This window comes from Aphis gossypii, chromosome 3 (genome assembly GCF_020184175.1).
Source record: "Aphis gossypii isolate Hap1 chromosome 3, ASM2018417v2, whole genome shotgun sequence".
Lineage (NCBI taxonomy): Eukaryota > Metazoa > Arthropoda > Insecta > Hemiptera > Aphididae > Aphis > Aphis gossypii.
The window spans coordinates 34,356,238-34,382,301 of record NC_065532.1 but is presented as its reverse complement, the minus strand read 5'-3'; the positions used below and the strand labels follow the sequence as shown (position 1 = coordinate 34,382,301).

Sequence of the window (26,064 nt, the reverse complement as noted above, 5' to 3'; positions counted from 1 at the left end):
TAAAAAACGATTTATTATTATTGTTATGTTCTGTGTTATTATTCTGTATCCACAATCTTAAATTACCTTACCTATGGTGTACATCCAATTGTAAACATTTCTGTTAAACAAAAAATAAATAAAAGTTACTACTCACTAGTCACTAGTCAGTATTCCGTGATCCGTTGTAAGATCACCATCGCCAATTTTAATTTAAAATATTTGAACATTTTTGAAAAATGGCGACATCGTCAGTCCCCGTAGAATTTCAAAACCTCACATTGTCCGAATGTTTCGACCAAGGCTTGTCGTCTTACGAGAGTATTTGCGACTCTACAGAGCCAGCTAAGGAATCCGGAACACAGGTTAGTGTTTGTAGCATTGCTGGTTTCTTACAGTTTTTCTAATGACTATCTTCTGTTTTCAGTATAGGATAATAAAATGCATGAAAATCTTGGAGCACACTACACAACTCGTATCGGCGGCTGGCATGTTCAGTGACAATGAGACCATTGAAGAAATACCAACGGCCGACGTCAAATACATGTTACTTCCATTCATGTTGGGGTCTCTAGCTCTAAAACTCACAAACAACGGCAACAGATTGGATGTTGTTAAAACAGCGGAGGTGTATTTCAGAGATTATCTCCAAAGGTTTGTCTAGAAAGTGCATTTGATTAGTTTTTAAGTTTGAACTCATTTACAAACTTCATCCCTTTTGGCATGTTGTAGGTGTAAAGATTACGGTCTGTCTGACCATACTATTCCGCCTGTGTACACAGACTCTGAAGAAACCACTACCCAAGCCACTATGGACTTTTCTCTGATGGCTCGTAGGCGTGCTGAAAAAATCAAGAGTTACAAGGAACAAAAATTAATGGAGTCTCAATTACAGCTGTTGAAGGAACAAAACGAAAGCGAGTCTGTTGATGATGAAATGAGAAGAAAGTACATAGTCTCTTTACTAAAATACAATATTGGTAAAGCTCTAGAAGAATTAGATTCGCTTCAAGCTGAAATGAGAATTTTACACTATAAGTTGAAACATGAGGATAAAGACAACCCTGAACATGCAAAATCCCAAAAAATTAAACCTAAACCATTAATGCCTATTATTATTACTAAAAACGAATTACAAAAACAAGTATTTGGTGCTGGCTATCCAAGTTTGCCAACAATGACAGTTGAAGAATTTTGTCAAAAACGTATTAACGATGGAATGTAAGTATATATTAAAAGAAGTATTTATTTAAGTTTTGAAATTCTAATTACATTATTTTTTCCTATATTAGATGGCATTTACCTACAGCTGATAATACCAAATGTTTACAACAATTGTCTGAAGCCCCAGAACCGGAACAAGAAGATAAAGAAGACAAAATCAATGAGGAAGAAGAAGAAAACGAAAGACAACGATTAAATGCTCGCGATGAGTACAAAGATAACCATCGCCGAGGATGGGGTAATAGACATAATAGAAGTTAAAGGGCCTGTTTTAGAGGTCCGTTGATATTAGCAGCGTATTGTATACACAAAATGTGTCTATTTGTATGAACAATTAAAAAAAAAAAAAATGATGTTCAATTCTCTACAGATACAACTAATACATTTTTGTAAATAGCTATATTAAATTTGAATAAATTTTGATTATCTAAAAGTTTTATTTTTGGTTGTAAATATGTACATAATTCATTAGGCAATTATATTAAAGATCTAAATATACATTTTATAGTTTGAAAATAGTACATTTTTTGTTAATGTATTTGATAAAAAAAATTATTTATTTGTATAAGACATTATTTGGGTAATTTGAGACTGATCTTTAACCTTATCAGTCATTATAGAAGAAAAACATAATTTAACATAGTGTTATATGTTTCATTTATAAATAAAAATGAATATGTTACAAAACAAAGTTGTTTTTTTGATGGTAATAAACAATATTTACATTGTTATTCTACTTCTGGTTATAGTTTGTACTAAATTGTCATCTAATTTGACATAATATATAAATTAGCTTAATAGATACACATACTGCGTAATTCATAATCTATCATTAATTTTTACTTTGAAAAATAAATTTTATTTAGATGATTGGTTGTTACAATTATATTCATGGAATATCTGTTTATCTTTTCAAAAACTAAAATATATAAATGTAAAGTTAATACACGGAATAAACACATTAAAATAGAGGTTTATTTAAAGTTATACTACCATTACCACCATGAGTATTACTATCTTATTACCATCTAATACTATAAATTTAATGAGTAGATGATTAATAAGTATTAACTAAATAATAGTTTTCATTGTTATAATTAATTCTATAATGAGAAAAGGTAAGACTTCAAAAACCTTAAAATATTAGAATTTATAAATTAGCATACATTCAAAGTAACCTACATTTTTTTTTTTGGTAAGCTCCTTTCCATTATTAAAAAAAATTTTCTAAGGACATCAAAAAAATTAATTTACAATATCCAATATGCTTAAATGATGTGGAAATGTTAAGCCCTAGAAAAAAAGGTATTCAATATTATGCATATTATTATTTTACAGGGTGATTTTTTTATCAAACAACAATCATTATTTCCAAAAAAGTATTAATGTTTTTGAAAATATTTTTTTACATAGTTTCAAATTGTTAAAAAAACAACGTTTTTATAAAAAAATTATATTTTTGAATATTTTTTATCCTTATAATTTTTAAGGTTTTTTACTTTTTTGAATGACAACATAGATTTTTAATTTCATATTCCAAAGCAGAATAATTTTCTGAGTAATTCGATACATAAAAATACTCAAAAAATTATTCTGCTTTGGAATATGAAATTAAAAATCTATGTTGTCGTTCAAAAAAGTAAAAAACCTTAAAAATTATAAGGATAAAAAATATTCAAAAATATAATTTTTTTTATAAAAATGTTGTTTTTTTAACAATTTGAAACTATGTAAAAAAAAAAATATTTTCAAAAAAATGAATACTTTTTGGAAATAATGAGTGTTGTTTGATAAAAGAATCACCCTGTATAAAATTTATAGCACCAAGATAAAAATAAATTTAATTGAGTATAACTATATTCTATAAATAATGTATTATATACAAAATAAATAATATAATAAAAGTAATCGCCAATTTCATTACAATGATGTAGTTGAATGAAACAAAAAGTTAAAGTTTCAATTGTAACAACTATGAGCTAATATAATGTTTAAACCAGCTATTATCATAAGGACAACAATATAAAAATGCTGTCAAAATAGCATGATAAAGCTTTCACACAGTAAAACATGCATGATATGGATTTGCATCATGCATACAATTTTTTTTTATTTAGACCAAAACTATTATTTTTGTACAAATCTAGAATTTAGGTTTCTTTCACTGATCTGCTCTTATGGAAAACGCCACACCATGCATATACCACTGCCATTGGTCATAAACATAAAAATCTTATTAGCCCTCAGTGCTCTATGAATATTTTATTAACCCATTTTATTTTTATAGGATAAAAAAAAATTTTTTACATTACTTAAATAAATATAACTTGTTTAAACTCGAACCATTTACAATAGTTGGTTATAACTAATTATAATTTGTTATAATCCATGTAAATGTTAAAGAAAATTGTAGTTTATAAAACAAGGGTTATTGTAGTGGACTAATATATGATATAGAGACCAAATCTCGGAGAAGGTAAAATAAAAATTGAAGGAAATTAAAAGATTGAAGTGGATCCGTAATTTTATAAAAGGACAATAATCTAAATGGTATAGACAAGTAATGAAAAGAGTTAAGAAGGGAATCCACAGTTTAAACTAGAAAAAAAAACAAAAGACAGAGAGGACCTAAAAAATATCATTATAGAAGGCAAAAAAATAAGAGTTATGGATTTAGAAGAATGGACATAGAATAGACAGATAAATAGGCTAAGTATTGGCAAAGAATCTTGAACTGTTAGAAGAGATAGTGAAAGTAGAAGAATGTAAATATTTATACATCAAATTAAACAATTTTCATTTTTACTAGATCGTATATTTTAAGTAAATTAAATAAGTTCTTTAATGACTATGACTTGAGTTTTTTTTCAAGTTCATTTTTCAACTGTATAAATATTTCCATTGAATTTTTCAACCTTGATTTTTCTTCTTCAATAGCTTGTAATAACTTTAAATCTTTTGCTACGTTTTCTCGTTCTTTTTCAATTGTCTTCACTGCATTATTTGTCATAATATTTGAACGATGAATTTTTTGGTTGTGCCAATTCTCTTGTTCAAAATCAAACAAATAATCGTTATCCGTCATGACATGATTGGTTTTGTTTTGTACATTATCATTTACACTCTCCATTTTAATTAAATGTTGTGTAATTTATTAATTCGACTAATTAATTATTGAAAAATATCAAGCAACAATGAAAAACCTGGAACAAAATTCAAATAGATCTTACACCTGTATTAAAATAAAATATAATTAATTAACAAAATAATTGTTCAGTTATCAAAAATTTTGACCATGACATAGGATAGTCACATTTATTTAAAACGAGAGTGTTCATATATAGTTAAAAAGATGCTACAGGCCCATAACAAGTGTACAGCAAAAGATTTTAGATCAAAGAAAAGTCAGAATTGTAAAACATACATGTGTATCATGAAATACATTTTGATGATTAAAAACTAATATTATAGACAATATTGTCTATATAGGTACTTAATATCAATGTATACAAATATTTATCATTATGGTAGATTATTTAATTTCAAATTGTTTAATATAAAAATTAAAATTTTTATTTAATTGTAACTAATACAGAGATGGTATTAACATATAATATTATAACAAATTAAGACAATACAATATAGATAGGTACCCGTATAAATTGGCAATAAATATTATTGAGATATTGTGATCTTACCTTAAATAAAAATGCTCACTTTTCGAAAATCGTACGTCCAATATTAAATAAATGGCTATTGTTTTATCTTTTAATTCCCATCTTCAATACTGCCTATTAACATCAAGATACACAGAACCGCGGAAACGGTCTAATATTATAATAATATCAATTATCAAATACTTACTAACCACAGAATGGATGAAATCCATTTCATATCTCCATCAATTGTTTGTGCATTTCTGCGTTACAACCTAACAACTTACAAGATTGAAGATTGTAAATAATAACTTACAACTTTTGAATCAGCACAGATATCCGATACTGATTAACAGAATAGATTTACATTACGTTTATCATGAAGATAACAATAATATTATATACTAATATATAGATAGCACACAGATATATAAAATAAATATTTACAATTTACATATTATATTATTTATTATTTTATATATCTGTGAATATAATTATTATTCAATTTTAGAAAAATAATAATTTAATTTTATCTTATAAGTACGAGTGACATTAAGTGATAACGAACATAGGCCTCGATTAAAATGACGGTGAACGGCATAAGCATGTTTATGCACTAAAACATATATGAATAAGTATGCACTTATGCGCTAAAAAAACAGTTAAATGTGTATGAAAAATTTGAAAAATATGCATTAAAAATAAAGAAATGTGAAAATAAGTTCAATAAATATATAGAGATAAATTAAATTATTATTAATAGATAGAATATTAAAATATCAACAAATTGTGTTGGTGTTATTTTTATGTACTCGTTTTCAAGGCAGTAACTGAGGGGAGGGTGCAGGAGTCCGGCCCCCTCATCGAAATTTTTAAAAGTAGAAATATTTTTTTATTATTAAATAATTAACTATTATGTGAATTAAGTATTATAATGACGAATTAAGTTTTCAATAACGATAATAATCAAATTTTATACTTTTAACGTAGAAATTACGTTCAATATCTATAGATTTAAAAAAAAATTTGGACCTCCCCCTCGAAATTTTTTTTCAGTTGCGGCCTTGCTCGTTATACCATAAAATTACGTTATTTTTTATCATTTTTCATCGAAAACCGTCAAATATGCGCTTATAAGTAGAAAAAACATAAATTATGCACTTAGGTATAAATAAAAAATGGAAAAATATGCAATTATAAGTATGCAAAATAAAAATTTGGTATTTTAAATATAGATATCATGAGACACATTTCTGTATGAGAACGAAAGCCATTGGACAATCTAAAAAAATATGGAAAATCATAAACATCCTAACCCTAATCATCACTCATCAGCAATACATTAAAAACTGGTTTGATAAATTATTATTAATGAAATACTGTAATTTTTTAGTAAGTTATTGGTAAGCAGAGGTGGTTATTAGGCCTATTATAGCGAAATTGGGATTTTCCCGGTGGGCCCCTGTTCGCACCAAATTATGGGGGCCCAGTTACAACACGGTATTTAATGTTTTAAATTACTTATTAATAGGGCTCGGATTTTAAAGCATAATAAGCAACTAAAAAAGCACACGATTATTATAAAAAAGCAAATAAGAAGTGTATTTATTTTCTAAAAAAAAAAAGCAAAAAAAAATAGCATGACCAAAAATTAATATGAACTACCTACCTAGTTGAAATTTTTTTTTAAAAGTTAATTTAAATTAAAAAAAAAAAATGTAATTACCTAACGTATATTTCTCTTAATTCGCAGTAGTGAAACTGACTATTGTCCGGCAGAATATTCAACATTTAACATACAAAACGAACACTCTCTACATCCACTGAAATGATCGGAGCATACTTCATATAAGAGTTTTCAAATTACAACACTTAAATTTTGAAGTGGTCGATACCGACGTTAAAGGCATACTGATTACTGACCGTATAGGTACTGCAGGCTATCTGTAGGTCGACAACCCTTACATAACGAAAACAATAATAAACATTTAGTCCGCATTCTGGGTTTTTACGCTTCTTATTAATTCAATTTTTTATTATTACTATAAATAAAATTATAGTAATTTTTATTTATTCGTATGGAAACCATAAAAGCTGCATAATAAAGATAACATATTTTTTTAATTTTTTTTTTGCTTTTTTCAGTTATTTTAGCTGTTATATTTTTATAAGTTTATTATACTACTTTATTTAACATATTATAATAACATATAAAAATTCTACGGTTAAAATAACTAAAAAAAGCAACAAACATTTAAGTACCTAAAAATAGCCGAAAAAAGTAAAAATAAATCTATTTATTTGGAACCAGAATGATGTGAAACGAATTTATGTATAAAAATTATATTTCTGTCTCATAAATAAAAAAGAAGCATAAGCTTTAAAATTCGAGTCCTACTTATTAATAATAATAATAATATGATTAAAATATTGAACTACCTATATAAAATTTGGAAAATTTAAACTGGCAAGAAAAAAGTGCTCTTTTTTCAAAATTAAGTAAAGTTTATAAATTTAAGGCCAAGATATTTGATACTTTATCTTAAGTACTGAACAAGGACTCTGAAAGAATCAATCTAAAACAATTCAATGGAACGTTAATAATAAATAATATAATAAACTTTGGGAGCAATAATACAAACACTCAACAAAATATCGACGGTTGTCGCAGATTGTGACCGACACCACCAACCACGACTAGGTATCGTGAGTCGGCGGGGAGATCGTTTTGTTAAGCGCGTTGTCGGACAAGACGTTTCCGACTTGCCGTCTTCTGTCGTCTGGTATGATTTCTCCCGTTTACCGCTTGTACGTGTTGGGGTCACAACCTAAGTGTCGATGACATACTGACAGTCGCGACCAACGGCAGGTTGTTCTATAGATCATAAGGTGTATGATAATTTATTATCATATTATCATATTATTTTACACTGTATTAAATTACCCATCCTAAAACCTATACAAAATATTCACCATTGTAGTTTTCTAATATGAAGTAATATTGTATGAAATAAATGTGTTAAAAAAATTATAAGATTAGTGCAATAGTGTGTGTACCATTCCTGTTCAAAAGTGAAAACTACCATTATGTTATTGTATAACATAATAAAGTACTAAACATTTTTTTCTCAAAGCATCCCCCTGTATGATTGGTGCTAAAATATTAATTTATAGTTTAAATTAATTAAACAAATGCAATAATTTTTCATTTACTAAAAATAACTGAGTTGTCATGAGAATGTTTTTACCTTTCTGTGGAATAATACTCTGCCAGCACGTTGAAAATTTCATTTCATAGCCTCATAGACATCAGTAAAACAGTATTTATTTCAGCAATATATGAAGATTCTTTTGTTAAGAAACATTCCACTGTTTTAATGAACATATATATGAAATTAAGTTAGTGACTCACACGAACAAATAATTAAATATTTAATTTTTCTTGTATTTTCAAGTAAATTATAATGACATTTATAAGTATTTTTTGAAATTTTTAATTAGTAAAATATTTTTTTTTTAGTACCTAGATAACTTTATTTAATATTCTTATAAGTTACAACATTTTACATACATTATACATATTTACCAATCATTACAGTAGATAAAATTTACTACGGAAACATTTGGTATCTCATATTAAGAAAAAAAATGAAATAAACCTATCCATATATTATCCATCTGTAATAATTAATAAATTCAATATAAAATATAATATTAAAACCGGAAGAGCAAACATTTAATTTATGATACATTTAAACTGATGTTACACAAAACTTTACCAATATGTTTATAAAATTGAACAAATACTTTTACAAAGTTTAAATATTATGTTCACCAATTGCACTGCAAAAGGTAATAAATATCATATTTATTATTATATAAATAATATGTAATATATATACAAGTATAACCATTTTTAACAGCTATTTTCATACAAAATAATTTTAAAATTATGCATACTGTTGAACCCCTTAAACCACGTTTTCATTAAGAATTATCAGATAGATACATGGATATTAATTAAACGACAATTATACGTTTTTGTTGCATATATTATAATCTTAAAAACAATATTTTTAAAATCAAATTACTTAAAACAAAATTTAAACTACAATGTTAAAATATATATTCTTATAATTTATAATACAAATACCTCGTATATTTATGATTTGCAAAAAAGTAATAGATCTATCATTTAATGAAAAAAAAACTAACAGAATATAAGCGTAATAATGTATAATATAAATGGGTATAATAAGTTATCCCATTTTATTTTTCCTATAAATATGAATTATACTTATAACAGCAATTCAAAAGGCATAAAAAGTATACTTAAAATTAAAGTATACTTATATACTTTTTAAATACCGGTCAACTAAATATTAACCAAATTTTAATTTCTAACTAAGATAAAATTGATAAAATATTTTGTATAAAATAGTAATAATAATTATTATTATAATTATGTAAATGTATGTATGTATATATATAAATATTTTTAAAATTTAATTGATTTAATACTCAAATTATAAAATCGGAGGGTTAGCAATATTGTGGTACCAATCAAATGCACATTTTAAAATTATATGCATTGTTTGATTATTATAATACTATGGTAATTCTAATTAACATAAAAATGTTATATAGTTTAAGGTATTAAATATTATAAGTTAATATTAAATATATAATTTTGTTTTATTTAACTAAGTATAAAATAATTTTGAGGGAAAATAATATGGTTCCCTTAAAATTTGATCAAAATAACCTAAAATGAAATTGAACTGAAATCTTATCTGCTAATATTAAGTTTTATGATATTCTTAAGTATCAGGTACAATTAGTGTTTGTTACAACTTAACCCCAAATGAAAACACTTTTTTATTTTATTAAAACAAAATAATATACTTCAGGTATAATACCAATATGTATAATTTAAAAATAAAATAATTTAAAATATTTATCACAATAGAAGTATTTTGGAAAATTGTTGGAAGTTATTAAACAATAAAACTTATTGAAATGTATAAATTAAGAATATTGAGATATTAAGCAATGACTGGTACCACATTTCCGGTTTAATTGAGGACCACATTTAACATATGTCTATATCAACAAGAAATGGGAATTAACCAACCGGAAAACTAAATACAATTAAAGTTAATCACAATTAAAATTATTTAAGCTCGAGATAAGAAGAAATAAAATCAGATAAGTAGAGATTAAGTTGGCAGGAAGATTGGAATACAAACATTACAAACAATTACTAATTATGACTATAATACACACTTAACAATAATACGATATATTTATTATACAATAATTATATATTTTAAAAGAGGAATGCATTTTTCATTACTGCTGTTGCTATTCAAAACCATTTCCTTCGATAAACCGGTTAGACTAGAATTTTCGCATAACTAAGATACTGGAAGCATTCAAGTGATGTCTAATTTTGATTAGAAATAAAAATAAAAGAAAAATAGGTAACAAAACAAATACTAGCAACAACAAAATTGAACTTTGGAAAATGTCTAAAAACTATATGGGAATTCAAAATGTAAAAAAAAAAAATAATATAAGAATGAAACTTAAAATTAATCATCAGAGGTCGAAAAAATAATTAGTTTGGTCTAAAGTTACATTTAAAGGCAATGATTGGCAAGGTAGGTCGTATTATAATTTATGCCTAATATTAACTTATATGTTGCGCGATAATTTTTTTTTTAATTTTGGTATTTTAAGCAAAGTACATAACTTTCTTGGTATCAGCATGTACTGTAATAGCTCGTGCCATCGCACCAGGTGTTCGGTCTTCACTACAGCCAGATTGATGTGATCCTTCACCACTGAAAACAAATTTTTTTTTTTTACAAAATGTAATTATTTTTACATAATTTTATGTATGTGCAAGAAATAAATTTTACATTAAATCTTAATTCAAGAATAAATTAAGGTCTAACTAAATTTAATTATAAGCAATTTAACATTATTAGATTACATTTTTAAGTAAAACGTACTTTTATTTAAATATTTTAAATAAAGAATTGTATTACTACTATTACTTGGTTTATGTTAAAAAATCCTAACACATAATAAATAACAACATTTATCTCAAAAAAGATTACATAAGCTACTGGGAAAGTGGTTTTTATATTAGATTCTAAACAGATATATTATTATTATATTGATTTTAATCATTTTTTTTCTAAAGAACAAGTTTAATAGTAGAAAACTGAAGACCATATTATGGCATATGACTAGTTTTTCATACTTCTATACCATTATACACCAGTAAAATTTTTGGGACATGTGTTTCATTTTCATAAGGTACACAAAGAAAATATAAGGAAAAATTATTTTTATAAATGTATAATATTTTTTTTTACCTAAGCTCAGTTTATCAGCATTCTACTCAATACTGAAGTAATCTCACTTAATAAAAAAAAATTATTCCAACAATAAATATATAACATTATGTAATTTTTTTTTAATTATTAAATAAACAAAATATTGTTAATAATTAATATAACTAATCAAAATTACCCAATTTACTTATTGTGTAACACTGTAAAATACTGCTTGCAAATAAAATAAAAATAAGTATGTATTTATTTTGTTGTTTTCAATAAAATGGTCATATTTATAGACAAAAAATACTACGATCTTCAGTGTTAAGGGTGGTTTTTAGTACCAAGTTAGATCTAATTTATACTTTGATTGTTAAAACTTTAAAAGTAAAAATATCATTGTACTTTTGAAAATATTTCAAAAACAATTGTGAGAATATCAGCAAATTTTTATCCAAGATCAAGTTTTTGACTAAGCTCTAAAGATTAGGTTAGGTTAAACCTGAATTAAATAAGATGAATGTGTTAAATTTTAAATTATTAGACAAATATTTTTCAATACCATTCTAAACCTCAACCTCTGGATTTAAATACTTTCAAATATAGTACACTCTTAAAAAGACCTCTCTACAAATACAATGATATAAGTAAATTCAATATTCTTACCTGTCATGTTCTTTTTCGACTAAGTGATACCTAGCCCTAAATGCAACTAAGTGAGCATAATAGGCAGGTGCAGGTATAGATACAGAACGTGTACATCTCACATAAGTGTGACATAATTGGTACGTTAAGCATTGTAATTCATCTGATTCAAAATGATTGTCATCCCATAAAACATGATAATGACTTGGGCGACTTGTTCCCTGTTAACATTTTTATTATTATATTTCAATATATTTTTAAGCTATTTCACTTATCACCATAAAAATGCATAATGAATATATTATAATATATAATAAATTTAAGATTAATAGCATACCATTATTTCAAAATCTATTAACACTTTTATCATTTCAAAGTGTGGTGGGCCATACTATTTTTATGTAATTTATCGTAAATGTTCACATACATCTGCCATACACCAAAATTAGTTGAAAATAGATTCTACTGAAAACTAGCGATAAAACAAAAACTGAAAAAACTGAAGACAAAAGCCAGAGAAATAGAAAAATAAGAAAGTACACTGAATACTACACAAAGTATTCCGCTGAATTAGGCTACAAGTAAGCTAAAAGTGAAAAATGAACACTTAATTTTACTTAAATTTGCAAATTATTTTGAATTAAACATGTTTTTAGTAAATAATGTTTAAATAATATAATTATTAATTTTAGAGAAGCATAAACATGGCAAAAGAAGTGACAACATTTTGTGGCATTTGTCAATCAAAATCATTTGTGTGCCTCAATGTTTCCAATATTATCAACACAATAAATTAAATACATAATACTTAGTAATAATAATTTTTTATGTATTATGTTAATATAAAAGTAACTTTTGTTCACATATTTTTAAGTAATAATAAAGCTTTCATAAATTTGAATATTTAATGGTTTTTTTTTCCAAAACTGTCTACTTTTTGTTGTCTAGGCCACGGTAATATTTATATTTTTCTATCTTAGCTGTATTAAAATAATGTCGAATTTGGTAGCTGGCGACCCAAGCGGCTCCTGAAAAATAATTTGGTTTGGGTCGCCAGCTACCCAATTGGCTTACCAATAAATAAAATCATTTGGATGGCTGAAGGCCATGTGTTAAATTACATTTTTTTAATATTGGTAACCTATTTCAATTGAAAATTATGTAAAAAATATTTTCAAAATAGTCAATAGATTTTGAAATAATGAGTGTTAATTGATAAAAGAATCATTCTGTATATTATACAAATAAAAAAATTATTACCTGAATTCCCTGATGACTACATAAGTAAAAATCAAATTCTGTAGGATGTGTTATTCCAACATCAACTGTTGTACCTGCTGGAATATTTCCAGATTTTCCGGATTGTTCCTTTTTATCGGCACAGAACAATCTAAAACAGAAAAAAAATTTATTATAAAAATTAGACTTGATATACTAAATAAAAACAAACCTAGTATGATGACGTTTTTGAACAATTATAAATGTGATTCCTGGCTTGTAATCACCTTCTAACTTAATACATGCTTCTCGAATAGCTGTAAGTTCATGTTGTAAGACCTGTCAATAAAAAAAATAGTTAATATAATATAGAATATACATTAACATTTATATTTCATTACTATTTATTAGAAAATACAACTTATGTATCTTTTATATAAATAAATAAAATTAAACATACATGAGGAAATTGTCCTTCTGATACTCCATCACGGTATAATATAATTCTATGAGGCTTATAACCACCAGTACTTTTATAAAACATGATTAGAAGTTCCCTAAAAATTAAAAATTAAAAATTAATAATACAATTTTATTAAAGAAAGGTGTATGTGCTACATACCTAACCATAGAACTAAGTTCTTGAATGATTTCTTGTCTGTGTTGTTGGACACGTACAGTAGCAGCATATCGACTAGGATGAGCATCCATAGATCCAACTACTGCTGCAATGGATGGTTTTTTATTATCACCTGCTGGTGGGTGAGTTACATCTGCACCCAAAAATATCACTGGTTCATTGAATACCTAAAAAAATGAATTTATTAATTAATAAGAAGTCAGTACTTTATTTATTAGTTTACATACTTTAGGTCTGATGCTCGGTACAAGAATGCTATTGATACCACCTAATTTCACATTGATCTTTAAACATAAATTAGACAATGTTTGAGGTGAAGTTTTGTTAACATTTTTTGCTTGAACACATTGTGTAGCCATTCCTAGAACAGTGTCTCCAACTCTTTTGACTTCAGCTAATAGTAACAATTAATAACACATGATTTGTATTGAAATCAATGGGGAAAATTAAAAATTCTAAATATAAAAAAAAAAAATATAATACCATATACTGGAGTTTTTCCTGGTAAAACGACAACTACGAGTTGTAACCCAGTGAATGTTGATTTTAAGTAACGGAACATAGGTTCTACTTGATCAGGTCCAGTGGCATATTTACCTGACAAAAAATAATAATAATTAACTTAGTAAAATAGAATTATATTTATTGTATATTTTATTCTTACAAAAACATGGTTGACCAACTATTGGCATGCCAGCATCACTGCTTATCTTTTGGAGTTGTGTTGTAAAGTTTCTATAATATAAATAATATAAAGTAAATACTAACAAACAATACTACAATGGATTTTTAAGATTTTTATGATAACTAATTCTGCCATTATAATAATAATAAAATTATTTTTAATTACCTTAACGCGTCTTCGCGAACAGTTCTCTGTGGTGCAAAACAAGCTATTGCCCAATTGCGAATTTCGACACCTGTGAAAAACTGTTTGCCTCTCATATCCCAAACTCCTTGATTGGGCAATGCTTGTTGTTTAGTTTGTTGAACATTTAATCCTCCCTAAAACAAAAATAATTTTTAAAATTAAAAAATTACCATTTTGACATATTTTTTTATAGAAGATTACTTATAAAAATTGTAAGGGTAACGAAATGTACAGAGTAGATATATTTTTGTACCTGATTAGGCAGAGTTCGTCCACCATATTGTAATTTTGGTGGTGGTAAGACACGACCACGCACTTCCATCATGCTATTTGATATGGTAAGACCAAATTCTTGTACATATGAATCATTATTAAAATCAGCTCTGCGAACTAAGGAATTAATTTCTCGTTCACGATCAGGAGCACTGCGTGCAGTTGCCTTAATCATCGTTGATGTTTGCATGTCAGTTAATTTTTTAATACACCGTTGACCCGCTACTATGTTACAGACCTAATAAAAGAAATTTACAATAGTTCTTACTTATTACTAACAAACACAAATCTATATTATAATCCTATCATACATATTGTATACACAGTTAAGTCGCGATAACTTGAAGTTGAAGGAGGGTAAAAATCATTTTCAGATTTTTAAAATTCAAGATACTCAAATTAATTAAATGTATTAAATCAAAACTCCGAGTTATATAACGAAATATTTATTAATCGTGTTGTAATAAATGTAATACTATTACATTTTATAAAAAAATTATGATAAAAATGTTATGAGAAAATATTGAATGAACATAAAATGTGTGAGAAACACACTATAATACTATATTAAGTTAAAAAATGATAAAGCAGAATCATTACAGCTTAATTGATTGATAGTCGAATTATTAGTTAAGACTTTTAACTTAAAAGTAATTAAAAACTGTTATATATACATATGATATATGTATTCAAAATATATTAACATATTAATCATCCAAATGCACGAACCTCCAAAGGAAGATATGTATGTTTATGTTCCTGTCCAACTTGAAGACATGGTAAATGTGGATAACGTAGTTTCATCTTGTATTTGTCTAAGAAATATTTAGCTACTGTGCATTCTACTGTCTGACCATTTTCCAATTGCAATGGAAAACTAAAAATTGTTTCAAAGAATGTATGACAATATAAAGTTTAAAATTTAATTGCTTACGATTGCATTTGAGCTGGTCTTCTTGTAACATTACAAACTCTATATTTTCTTCGCATTGCTCCACAATGTGTTATCTCTATTTTAAGACCTTTAATTTCCTTTGTAAATTTAACTCTTTGTGAATCTGTTAACGGTTTCCTTTGTTCACCAATATCTCTAATATCCAATACTTCACACATGAATTCTATTACTGGTTGTGCTTTATAAAAAGCGGTTGCTGACACTAAAAACATAAAATATGTCAATGAAGATAAACTAATTTTATTTTTATTTTATAAATTACCATCAATATTAAGCATCATTTTCCATTGAGATGGTCGGACAGACTGGTGAAAACCAAACCAAACTTCTCTACCACCACCTAATGGATGATAATATCCTTCAGGAGAAGAAAAAAATGATCGACCCACTGGTGTGTAAGTCATAGATGGAAGATGTCTCATGACTACATCCAAAGCCTGTATAAAAATTATATTGGAAATCAACACAAATAAAAAATATTAACTAGAAAAAGAATAAGATTAACCAACCAAAATAGCATCATATGGTATCTGTCTTGTGCGGCCTTCTAATGCTTCTTCCAGAGCAAATAATGATACTTGAGCTAACCATTTAATATTAACACGGAACACTCTATCTTTACCTTCACCAGGCAATGTAACCTAATTAAAAATTAATACAATTTAATGTATAGTAATAATGTAATTTAAAAGAAAAAACATACTTCTAATTCCATTCGATCATTTCCGATAGGCAATGGATCTCTCGTATATAAATTATTTCGACCGTCAAATACAGGTCGAAGATTACCAAAAAGTTTACTGTACGCATGGACCATAGTTTCAATAATTTCACGATTAACTTTTCGTGGACATTTATCTGGTTGAATATTGATATCATAATGATGAACATAACCTCTTGGCATTGATATTTGAAAATGATTAGCACGAAGCACAATTGGTCGGCCTTCTCGTCCCAAATTTGGTCGACGTGGACAATTAAATACTATAAATTAAAAACAAACAATTTATAAATGGCCAACATTAACTTTACCATGTCTATCAAGAAATAAAATTTTTTTTGGAATTTCGTATTACACAGAGTAAAATTGATGGTGCAATTATAAATTGTCACTTAGATTTTGTTTGAAGTTTTTCATTTATCATTGGGATTGCCAATCAGGAAGTGTCACACATAATATTCTTGTCTACATTGGTGTTGCTTTTAGGTGTATGAAAACTGTTGACATGCAACTTTTTTGCAATCAGAGACAGTAGGAATAGGGAGCAACTACCTACTCTTTTTAGATATTATACTTCGATTGGCAATGTTATGAAAGGACTATAGGACCTAGAAACTGGTTTTAAGATAGGAAATCAGCAGAAAACAATAACAGGTATATTGACCATCACATACAGGCAACATACCTGTGATTCTATGAAACTGTCTTTATATTATCACTAAACCCGATTACTGTGATAAATAAAAAACTTTTAAATGGCTTTAATTTTGAAACAAAATCCCTGTGAAATTGATGATTACACCATCATTCTGAACTTGATGAAATATATCAATACTTTCCAACATTATTTAAAAAAAAATTAACTAGGAGCATGATAAAATAATCTTGTTCCTTACAAATAAACAAAAATCACTATGATTATTAAAATACTATACCTAAATGTTTTAAAATATTATGAGATTTTACCTGGTACATCAACTAGTTGTGGTTGCAATGCAGGAGCCTGAGGTTGAAGAACGCCCATTGCTCCAGGAACTCCAACTGGTACTGGGGCCACAACAGGTGCCGCAGGGGCTAAAATATTTATAAAAAAAATATATAATTTAATAGGTAATTAAAACATCATACCTATACTAACTCAAATTACAAATACTTATTTTTATGTCAATTAGCTAGTCTTTATACTAATATCATAGAACTTAAACAGTTATATTCGAGGTATTTTCAAGGTACTACTTAGTATGAAAATTTTTAATAGGTAAGAACAAGTTTCATACAAAAATATTTTTAGTACCTAATACATTTGTATTCAATTAAATTACTGAACTATCTAATTCTATATTGTGAACAGTTTAAATATATATATATGTATTATATATTATTTAATATTATTGACAAAATTAATTATTATAATTTTTTATCAATATCATTAAACATAAACATGCTGGACAATTTTTAGACATGAGGCAAATATTACTATTATTTGACCACCTACACATCCACAGCTTTCAACTTGTATTTTTTTTTCCACTAAATAATTTAATAAAAACTTTTAATTATACTAAATTCATTATCAAGCACTACTCCCCTTACCCACCCATTTTAATCTTAGGAAATTTTTTAACTATTTGTAATAACAACACTATACCTAATGTCTATTTTAAAGCCAAAAACATTATGTATTCCTCCATTTGATTTCTGAATTTTAACAATTTAATGGTTTTCTTCACATACTCTATCCACTTAAAAGTGTTTTCTAACTGATGTTCCATATTTTTGATTTGAACTTAGAATGAATGCTTCAATGATTTTTTCTTTTATAATTAAATATTTGATTACATAATGAACTTTGTCATACACTAAAAATTAACTTTATTATAAAATCATGTCCCTTGCAAACAAGCCTATTTAAAAAACTCGGTGAGATAATAGAAAGTGATCATCAAAATCTTCTTTTAAATGCAGAAATCAGGTGGTTATTCAAAAGGAAAGTTTTAACAAGATTTTTTGAAGTGTGAGATGAAGTAATACTTTTCCTCAATGAGCATACAAACACATATCTTTCTGAGTGGTTTTGTAATAAAAATTGGCTCTTAAAGCTAGCTTACCTCTCTGGTATTTTCAACAGATCAAATAAAACTAACACAAATTTACAAGGAAAAGAAACTTTGATCTTTCAAAGATTTAAATTCTCATTAAAAAATTAGACTTTAAAGTCAAACGTGTACAAGAAAATTATTTTTCATGTTTCTCCTACCAAATGCATTCTTACATGAAAATGAAAGCTTGGTGACATCAATAATAAAAAAAAAGACCATTTAATTAATTTAAAATCTGGTTCACTCTCCTAATTTCCAAGAATAAAATGAAGATTCAGATAATTTGTGGGCACAAAATCCATTTTCAATTCAGAAGAAGCTCAAAGACCTTATTCATTGAATATGAAAGTTTGCTTGAAATAACATCTTCTTCAGATTTGAAAATCAAGTTTGAGTTACATAGAATTGAGGAGTTCTGGATTCTCACAGAGAGTGATTACAAAAAATTGTCTATTAAGGCTATCACTAAATTATTGCTATTTGCAACTTCTTACTCATTCAAAACTGGCTTCTTAGTATACCTACACTAAAATAAAGAATTAATTTTTAAATAAACAAAATATGGGCATATGGCTCTTAACTTGCGAATCCAACTTTCAGGAATTTTCCAGATTTGTGAGCCTAACTGTATGAAGAAAACTATGAAAATATTCTAATCTTCTTATTTAATCTATCTTTAAGATAATGAGAGATAGACATCGAATTCTAAGTTCTGATAAGTACCTATATTTATAATAATGTAATAATTTTTTTAAGATTGGATGTCTGTGTAACAAAAGAATTTAAATACATTCCATACTCAGCATACAGATTGATCTAGTGAAGCAATAACGGAAAAAAGATTTGAATTTGTTGTCAAATCTACTTGAGATCATTCTGATTCAAATTCTCATTTCAACTTCTTTAAAAAAAATATAAGAATACAATTTAATTAATTTTTACTTTTAAAATATATATTTTTTTTGGAATTTAGAGGGATAAAATCAAAAATGTAAGATAGATTGGCTATTTATTACATCAAGTAGTATGTTGAAAATAGAACATGTCAATATTTTTATATTGTATATTTATTAGGCAATGACAACAAGTTATCGCTTCCAATATCTCTAAGCACAATAATTAATACAACACAATACCTATTCAGTAATTATAATTTTATTGAGATTTAAATAATAACTCAGATGTATATAACAAGTACAACAATTGTAAGGATCAAAATGAAAAACATATAAATATCAAAATTGTATTCAGTAACACCTAAGTATTTTTTCATAAAGTTTGGGATATTAACATCAATTCTAAAAGTATATAGGTACCTAATTCAATAAATATCTAAGGTGAAAAAATGAACCACTAGTCTGATAAGTGTAACTGCCATTCATCCATTCATCTAGTTCAATTTTTAATAATTATTATCAACAGTTCACAAAGTTTTAACATTTCATCACTTAGCATAATATAGTGGTGTGGCTGGACTGGAAGTGGTGATAAACCGAGTTTTTAAGTAAGAGCATTAAAAGTTTTTATAATTTTTAATGGAATGGAACGGAAAAATGTCAAGCAGCAAAAAATCGTAAGTGGGGACAGGCGACCGGAGAGCTCATGGATCGAGCTGATTGATTTATTGATGCAAAAAATTTAATTTTTTAAAACAAACCCATTATCACGAACATCTAAAGGGCGGGACGCAAGCATGAGATCCGACATTTGAGATGACAAAAAACCCCCGACACTACAGTAGTCTCATTACCGCGATATTATTCTGGGAATGGAGGTCATTGCCTCTATAGCTCTGATGATCAATCCGCACACAAAGCTATAAGAAGTATGATAGTGTTTGAGCGTGCGTGTAAACTTGTATGTGTGTACGTATTAGAGTATTGGTGTGTGCGCGCGCGCTGTGCCTTGTACTCACGTTGGCCGACGGGATACATGACTTGTTCCGGTTATGAGTTATGACAGCGGCAGCAAGCTCACACGCTTAAGCGTTCGCGTCAGATACTGTTGGCGGCGAGGATCAACTGAACGAGTGCATTATTGAAAATGAAAATTTTAAAAAGCGGAAAATCGCAACGATAAAATAATAAAAACAATACGCTAATAAAAAAAGGCTGACGCTAAAATAATGATTACGATAGCGGGAGAAAAAAAAAATAAATTAAAAAAACCGCGATGGACTGCACTACGACGCGTACGTAGTTGACCCAAGCCCGACGACCAGTGTTGCCCAACTGGATTTCGTTTCACGTTCGCTGGTTGCAGCAGTAAGTTCGATCGTCGTCAACCTCGCAGAATTGAAATTTAATGGCCGACGCGCGGGTGGTAACCACTACCACGGTATCTATGAGCGATGGAAACAATAACCTCAATCTCTGGACAAACCGTGCTTTTATAATTAGGATTCGTGACGTCACGCGAGGCGTGTTGTCAGCGCTGCCGCTGCGAGCGCCGCGGTAGCGACTAAACTAAAACTATAATGATAACTGATAAAGTGTAAAGAGTAAAGACGTAGAGTGCAGGCTATTCAGCCGCTCCCGCAGGGATTTTATCGATTTTTGTTCCTAAATAAGCACGTACGGCTGTAACTATGTCTTTACCATTTTCCGGCTCGAAATCAAAGTCAGCGGGCATAGTGAGCGCGATAAGGAAACAGACGCAACTGTTGAACCTTAAGCCGGTGAAAAAAGTGTTGGTCAAGTTCGATCCTTTTCACCAAAATTCTGCCGTAGCCAGGTAAATTGTTTTTTACGCTCTACCTACTGTTGTTATGTACGAAACGCCATGTCACTGAATCGCCATGTTTGAACGGAGCGCCGTTTTTGGTCACGACGAATATAATATAACTTTATCTATTAGTGGTATGTGTATGTTTGAGGAAAGTTTCAGTTCGTCATTGTATTAAAAAAACACTGTTTATTTTAAATACACTATGATTAGACTTGGCTAAATACGCAATTAAATCTATAAAACTCACGATTGTAATAAATTAGTTGTGATCTTAACAATTTAAAAAATTTGAATAGATAGTGATTTATATGATGATCTTATTTAGTATTTTTATGGTACAATATATAAATAAATCATATACACAAAAAAATAATTTATACTTCTTATGTTAATAATTTTTATTAAGTTGTGTTATATGCCAATGAAATAAACTTCATGATATCAAACTTAATAAATTACAAAACGTTGCAAATTTAGTTGTTAATGTATATTAAATGCTTAAATTGTAGTTATATTTTAAATCTCAAACAACTAAAAAATTATAAGTACTTACTTCCATTGAAATGTCCATTGATGTTTTCATAAACGGGTTTGAAATTAATTTGTTCCTGAGGTGCTACAAAATTAGCATTAACTTCCATGATTTATTTATTCTATGTTATTCCTAAAACAAAAAAATTGATATAAATTCCATTCCTAACATATTTAATTTCTATGTATATAATACAATATATTTTTATTTTTTAGAAATTTCATGTACTATTTACTATCACCCAAAGTAATCCAGACAAATCCTCAGTGTTTAGTGAGAAACGAAGTTGTGAACGATAGAAGTGAATCAACAGTTGATGTTTCTTTAGGTAAGATATTAAATTTTGTATATTGTTATGTAAATAATTGAATGTATATTAATACAAATTTTTAATTACAGTGAATGGTGAATCAGTGTTATTTAAATGCCAAAATTTGACTGTTTTGGAAATTTTTCAACAGTTTAACAAGCATATAACTCCCTTAGCACCTAAAGAAGAAGTTACCGAAGTTCTTGTAACTAAGACTGATAAGAAAAAAGGAGGAAAACGGTAAGAATGGCCAAAAAAGAACATTATACTACGACAATTATCAATGGATTCTATAATCAATTACCAGCTTTCTCAGATGTTTTTGATGAAGAATCCTGGTATTTATTTGTAATATGTTTTGTGACATTCACATTAATAGTTGTTTATATTTTATCTAAGTTCATAAAGTTACAACCTGTAGATTGGTGATGAAAAATATTTTTAGAAATAGTTGTTTAAATTAAATTATTTCATTATGTAAAAATCTTGTAATTTGTAATGTTTTTAAATAAAGAATGCATTTTGAAACTAAAAATATTAGTAATATTTTTATTATTAACATTATTTACTCATAAGATTGCTTTTTAAATGTATTCATTTAAAATTTTAACCTTTGGTTTAGACTAAAATGCGTAATTTAAAAATCAAAAACCTTTAATAATTGATCACTAGCATTAACAGTTCAAACTTTTTATACATTTATGCAATCTAATTTGTAAATTATTATTTATTAGTAAGTTATTAACAATTTCATAAAATGTAAAATATATTTGTAATCTTTAAAAAAAACTAACCTTAGTGAATCTTATAAAACTACTTTATACAACAAACCATTTCATTACTTGAACCCTATTTATATTTATAAACTAATTAAATTAAAATTTTAACTTAATTATTTTTACATGCGTGACTAGTCTGATGGATTATTTTATAAATTAAAACAACAATCTATATTATTATGTTTTTCATTGGCTCTGTAATCCAAAAAATATTTTATTTTATAATACATTATATTATAAGTTAATTCCAATATAATTTACAGTATATTATGATTCTCAAAATATATCGATCTTTAAATTAGTTTATAGAAATAAGATAATATGCTTGTATCAACATCATTTTAAATGTAGGTAAGTTACTATTTGACATACAATTATAAACTAATAATAAGAATTTTTTAGTTCTGGGTTAAAAGTTTCCAATCAACTATTATTTCTGTGTACCTTGAGTTTTAAATTGATCAAAATGTTTTATTTGAATACCATTGTATACTCTATGCTTATATATTATAGTAAAATACTATAATGTTGCTGTATAGCCAAAGTGAGAAAGGCCCAATAATAAAATATATCCTATCATACATTAGGCATTAGCTAATAGGTAGACACTAATCATCATTTGCATAAAAATATTATTTAATACTTCTTAACTAAAGCATACAGAATATTTGTATTATAAATAAAATACAAACCAAAACAACTCAACATAAATATACGAAATGTTTCTATTACAAATATGTAAGTAAAAATAATTATTGATCAAGTCAATTTGATTTGTTTTGTAATAATATGTAACAATAAGTATTAACATAATATGATATTATCTTTAGAATTGAAAAATGTGCATATAAAATACAAGATATAAAAGTACAACCCATTGTTAGGTGATGCTAAGTACCTAAAGTTTTGATCAAAAACTATTGTCTTAAAATACCTACCACTAGCCTCCTGGGAATTCTTTACCTATATAGTTGGAGAAGTTGGAGTACATATTTATGGAATATATTTTTCGAGGTATATTTTAACTATAACATGCAATTTGTAAATTTACCTAGTAAAATGCAACACCATGCTATGTATATTGCACATACTCATTGTATGATAAATGATAATATTGTACTATATCGGTTGGTATTAATGTATTAATGATGTTCGGCCAATCGGATTCAAATATTGTCACTGGCTTTAAGTGGATAATTGAGGGAATTAATGTAGATCGTAAAAAAAATTGTATAAGCACCTATGCTATTGATAAATCAATTATGGTAAAAATAAAATTATTTGTGAAACTTTTCTTTAACCTAATTATACTGTAAAAAATAAAAATACCTACTATTCGGTAAATTAAGCTCGCACATTTTTTTTGCAGAGATTTTACCTATTGTTACTTTAAAAACGGCTAATCGGTCAGTTATAGAAACGTTGTTTAACTTTTTCGAGATTATTTTCATTTAGGACTCGGATATTCGATAGGTACCTAACTGTTCCATGATATTCGTTGAACTCAGGTGAACAAATAACAACAACGACGACATCGACATCGAATGACGTTAAATAATTTATGTAACACTTGTCGAAAATTACACAGCCACCAAGGTACGGTGCCGCGTTGCACACAGCACACTGACTAGTGAATACTGACTACTGATTGAGTACTGAGAGAGAAACCCTGAAACAGCCGCATCGTTACCAACACCGAAATTATTATCGTAGGACGGTATTTTTTATGTTATACACTTATACATCATCGTCGATAACGAGTGGCTTCATCCCATGGCATAATAATAATATTATGTTATATAACATATTACATGGTATTAAGACGATTTAGAGTTTAGACACAACTACACTGCAAGAGACCATCGAATTGACGGCGGCGGATCGTTTTCTGCCAGTTTTCATTTTAGTTTTACGACGAGGACAATAAGACAACTACGAATATCATTAAATAAATTCGATTTTCGGACGTGACGTGGATAGGAAGTCACTGTAAAAATTAATAATTACGTCTAAGAACCCATCATCCACCCTGCACCCGTGCCGTGTATCATCCGCGACAAAGGATTGAGACAACCTTCAATCCTCGGCCTCCGAACAGGGGATGTTCTGTCTCTCTCCCACTCTCTTCTCGTCGTTCCCTCCGACCTACCTTTTTCTCTTCTTCCGATGTGGGTACACCGGGCGCCGTGCAGTGGAACAAGAACCAGCGTAGAAGCACACAACTACCTTTACGCACGCACACCTATCGGCGGCGGTGGCGGGTGGCGCTGGTCTACTGAACTGAAGTCTCAAGGTCAAGGTCTTGCGTGCGCAACGTTTTCGGCAGCGGTACACTATTCGATATTATTGTTGTTGTTATGATTTTTTTCCTCCGTCCGGTCGGTCCCATATTGCAGTGGCGTTACATCGGACGACTGCAGTGAGGACGTTATATAATATTATATATATATATTATTACCTTTACCTATAGGTACTGACCGAGGGGTTATACCTATGGTTCGCGACGCGGCCGAAAGGACGGTTCGACGAATGCACGTCCAAGTACAGTGACTGCTGTGGAGTCGAGACGACACGGATTTCGTATTTTTGCCGACGGACGAAAGCGAAAATCGAAAACAGATTCACTGCACAGACGCGAACGCGATCGAACGGACCGGTCGCTGGTACTGTTCGACGGCTACTACAACGGAGCGGCGGCGGCGATGACGACAATAATAATAATAATAATAACAACAACAACAACAACACGCGCGCACCCGCGCAGCACTGTCTGTGCGAGTGTATCCACCGCCACCACCGCCGCCGCCGCGTCAGACCGACGACGTAGTTGCATCGGCACCGTCACCACCACCGCCGCCGCCGCCAGCAGCAGCATCGCTCCTCCGCAGTCACCCGCCGCCGCCCTGCCGGCAACGACGGTGGTGCCGTCGGTTTCGCGCAACCATCCCTTCGAATGACCGTCAAAAAGAACGGCGGCGAGGCCGTCGCCGTCGGGTGGGGGTGATAATCGATAAGGGACCGCGCGCACCGCTCCGGCGGCCTTTGTCAGGGTCGGCCGCCGAAGCCTCGAGGGGACGACGACGTGTTA

General features: G+C 28.4%; 4 protein-coding genes and 1 long non-coding RNA gene across 6 annotated transcripts; 3 read left to right on the top strand and 2 right to left on the bottom strand.

Moving 5' to 3' along the window:
* Positions 1–19: 19 nt before the first annotated feature.
* Positions 20–1,642, top strand: LOC114131046 (immunoglobulin-binding protein 1). Its single transcript, XM_027996165.2, has 4 exons — positions 20–344; positions 407–633; positions 712–1,200; positions 1,272–1,642. The coding sequence occupies exons 1-4, from the start codon at positions 219–221 to the stop codon at positions 1,462–1,464; spliced, it is 1,035 nt and encodes a 344-aa protein (XP_027851966.2). The 5' UTR covers positions 20–218; the 3' UTR covers positions 1,465–1,642.
* Positions 1,643–3,996: 2,354 nt separating this feature from the next.
* Positions 3,997–6,928, bottom strand: LOC126551269 (uncharacterized). Its single transcript, XR_007605141.1, has 2 exons — positions 4,902–6,928; positions 3,997–4,406 (listed from the first exon to the last, which is right to left on the bottom strand). It is a non-coding gene; the product is annotated as an uncharacterized LOC126551269 (long non-coding RNA).
* Positions 6,929–8,666: 1,738 nt separating this feature from the next.
* Positions 8,667–25,731, bottom strand: LOC114131047 (protein argonaute-2). 2 transcript variants are annotated; one of them, XM_027996166.2, is made up of 19 exons: positions 25,126–25,731; positions 21,909–22,019; positions 17,496–17,603; positions 16,512–16,792; positions 16,318–16,449; positions 16,071–16,245; positions 15,788–16,010; positions 15,583–15,730; positions 14,834–15,091; positions 14,560–14,714; positions 14,374–14,444; positions 14,193–14,306; positions 13,937–14,103; positions 13,692–13,876; positions 13,530–13,626; positions 13,302–13,408; positions 13,112–13,241; positions 11,873–12,072; positions 8,667–10,705 (listed from the first exon to the last, which is right to left on the bottom strand). In XM_027996166.2, exons 2-19 carry the CDS (start codon positions 21,994–21,996, stop codon positions 10,597–10,599), a joined length of 2,748 nt encoding a protein of 915 aa, XP_027851967.1. In that variant the 5' UTR covers positions 21,997–22,019; positions 25,126–25,731; the 3' UTR covers positions 8,667–10,596. The 2 variants fall into 2 exon arrangements, with proteins under 2 accessions (XP_027851967.1, XP_050058611.1); XM_050202654.1 differs by lacking the exons at positions 21,909–22,019; positions 25,126–25,731 and adding an exon at positions 20,544–20,887.
* Positions 21,116–22,732, top strand: LOC114131048 (39S ribosomal protein L53, mitochondrial). The gene is made up of 3 exons (XM_027996167.2): positions 21,116–21,361; positions 22,103–22,215; positions 22,287–22,732. Exons 1-3 carry the CDS (start codon positions 21,216–21,218, stop codon positions 22,439–22,441), a joined length of 414 nt encoding a protein of 137 aa, XP_027851968.1. The 5' UTR covers positions 21,116–21,215; the 3' UTR covers positions 22,442–22,732.
* Positions 22,444–22,732, top strand: LOC114131049 (uncharacterized). Its single transcript, XM_050202655.1, has one exon. It carries the CDS (start codon positions 22,444–22,446, stop codon positions 22,624–22,626), a length of 183 nt encoding a protein of 60 aa, XP_050058612.1. The 3' UTR covers positions 22,627–22,732.
* Positions 25,732–26,064: the final 333 nt, after the last annotated feature.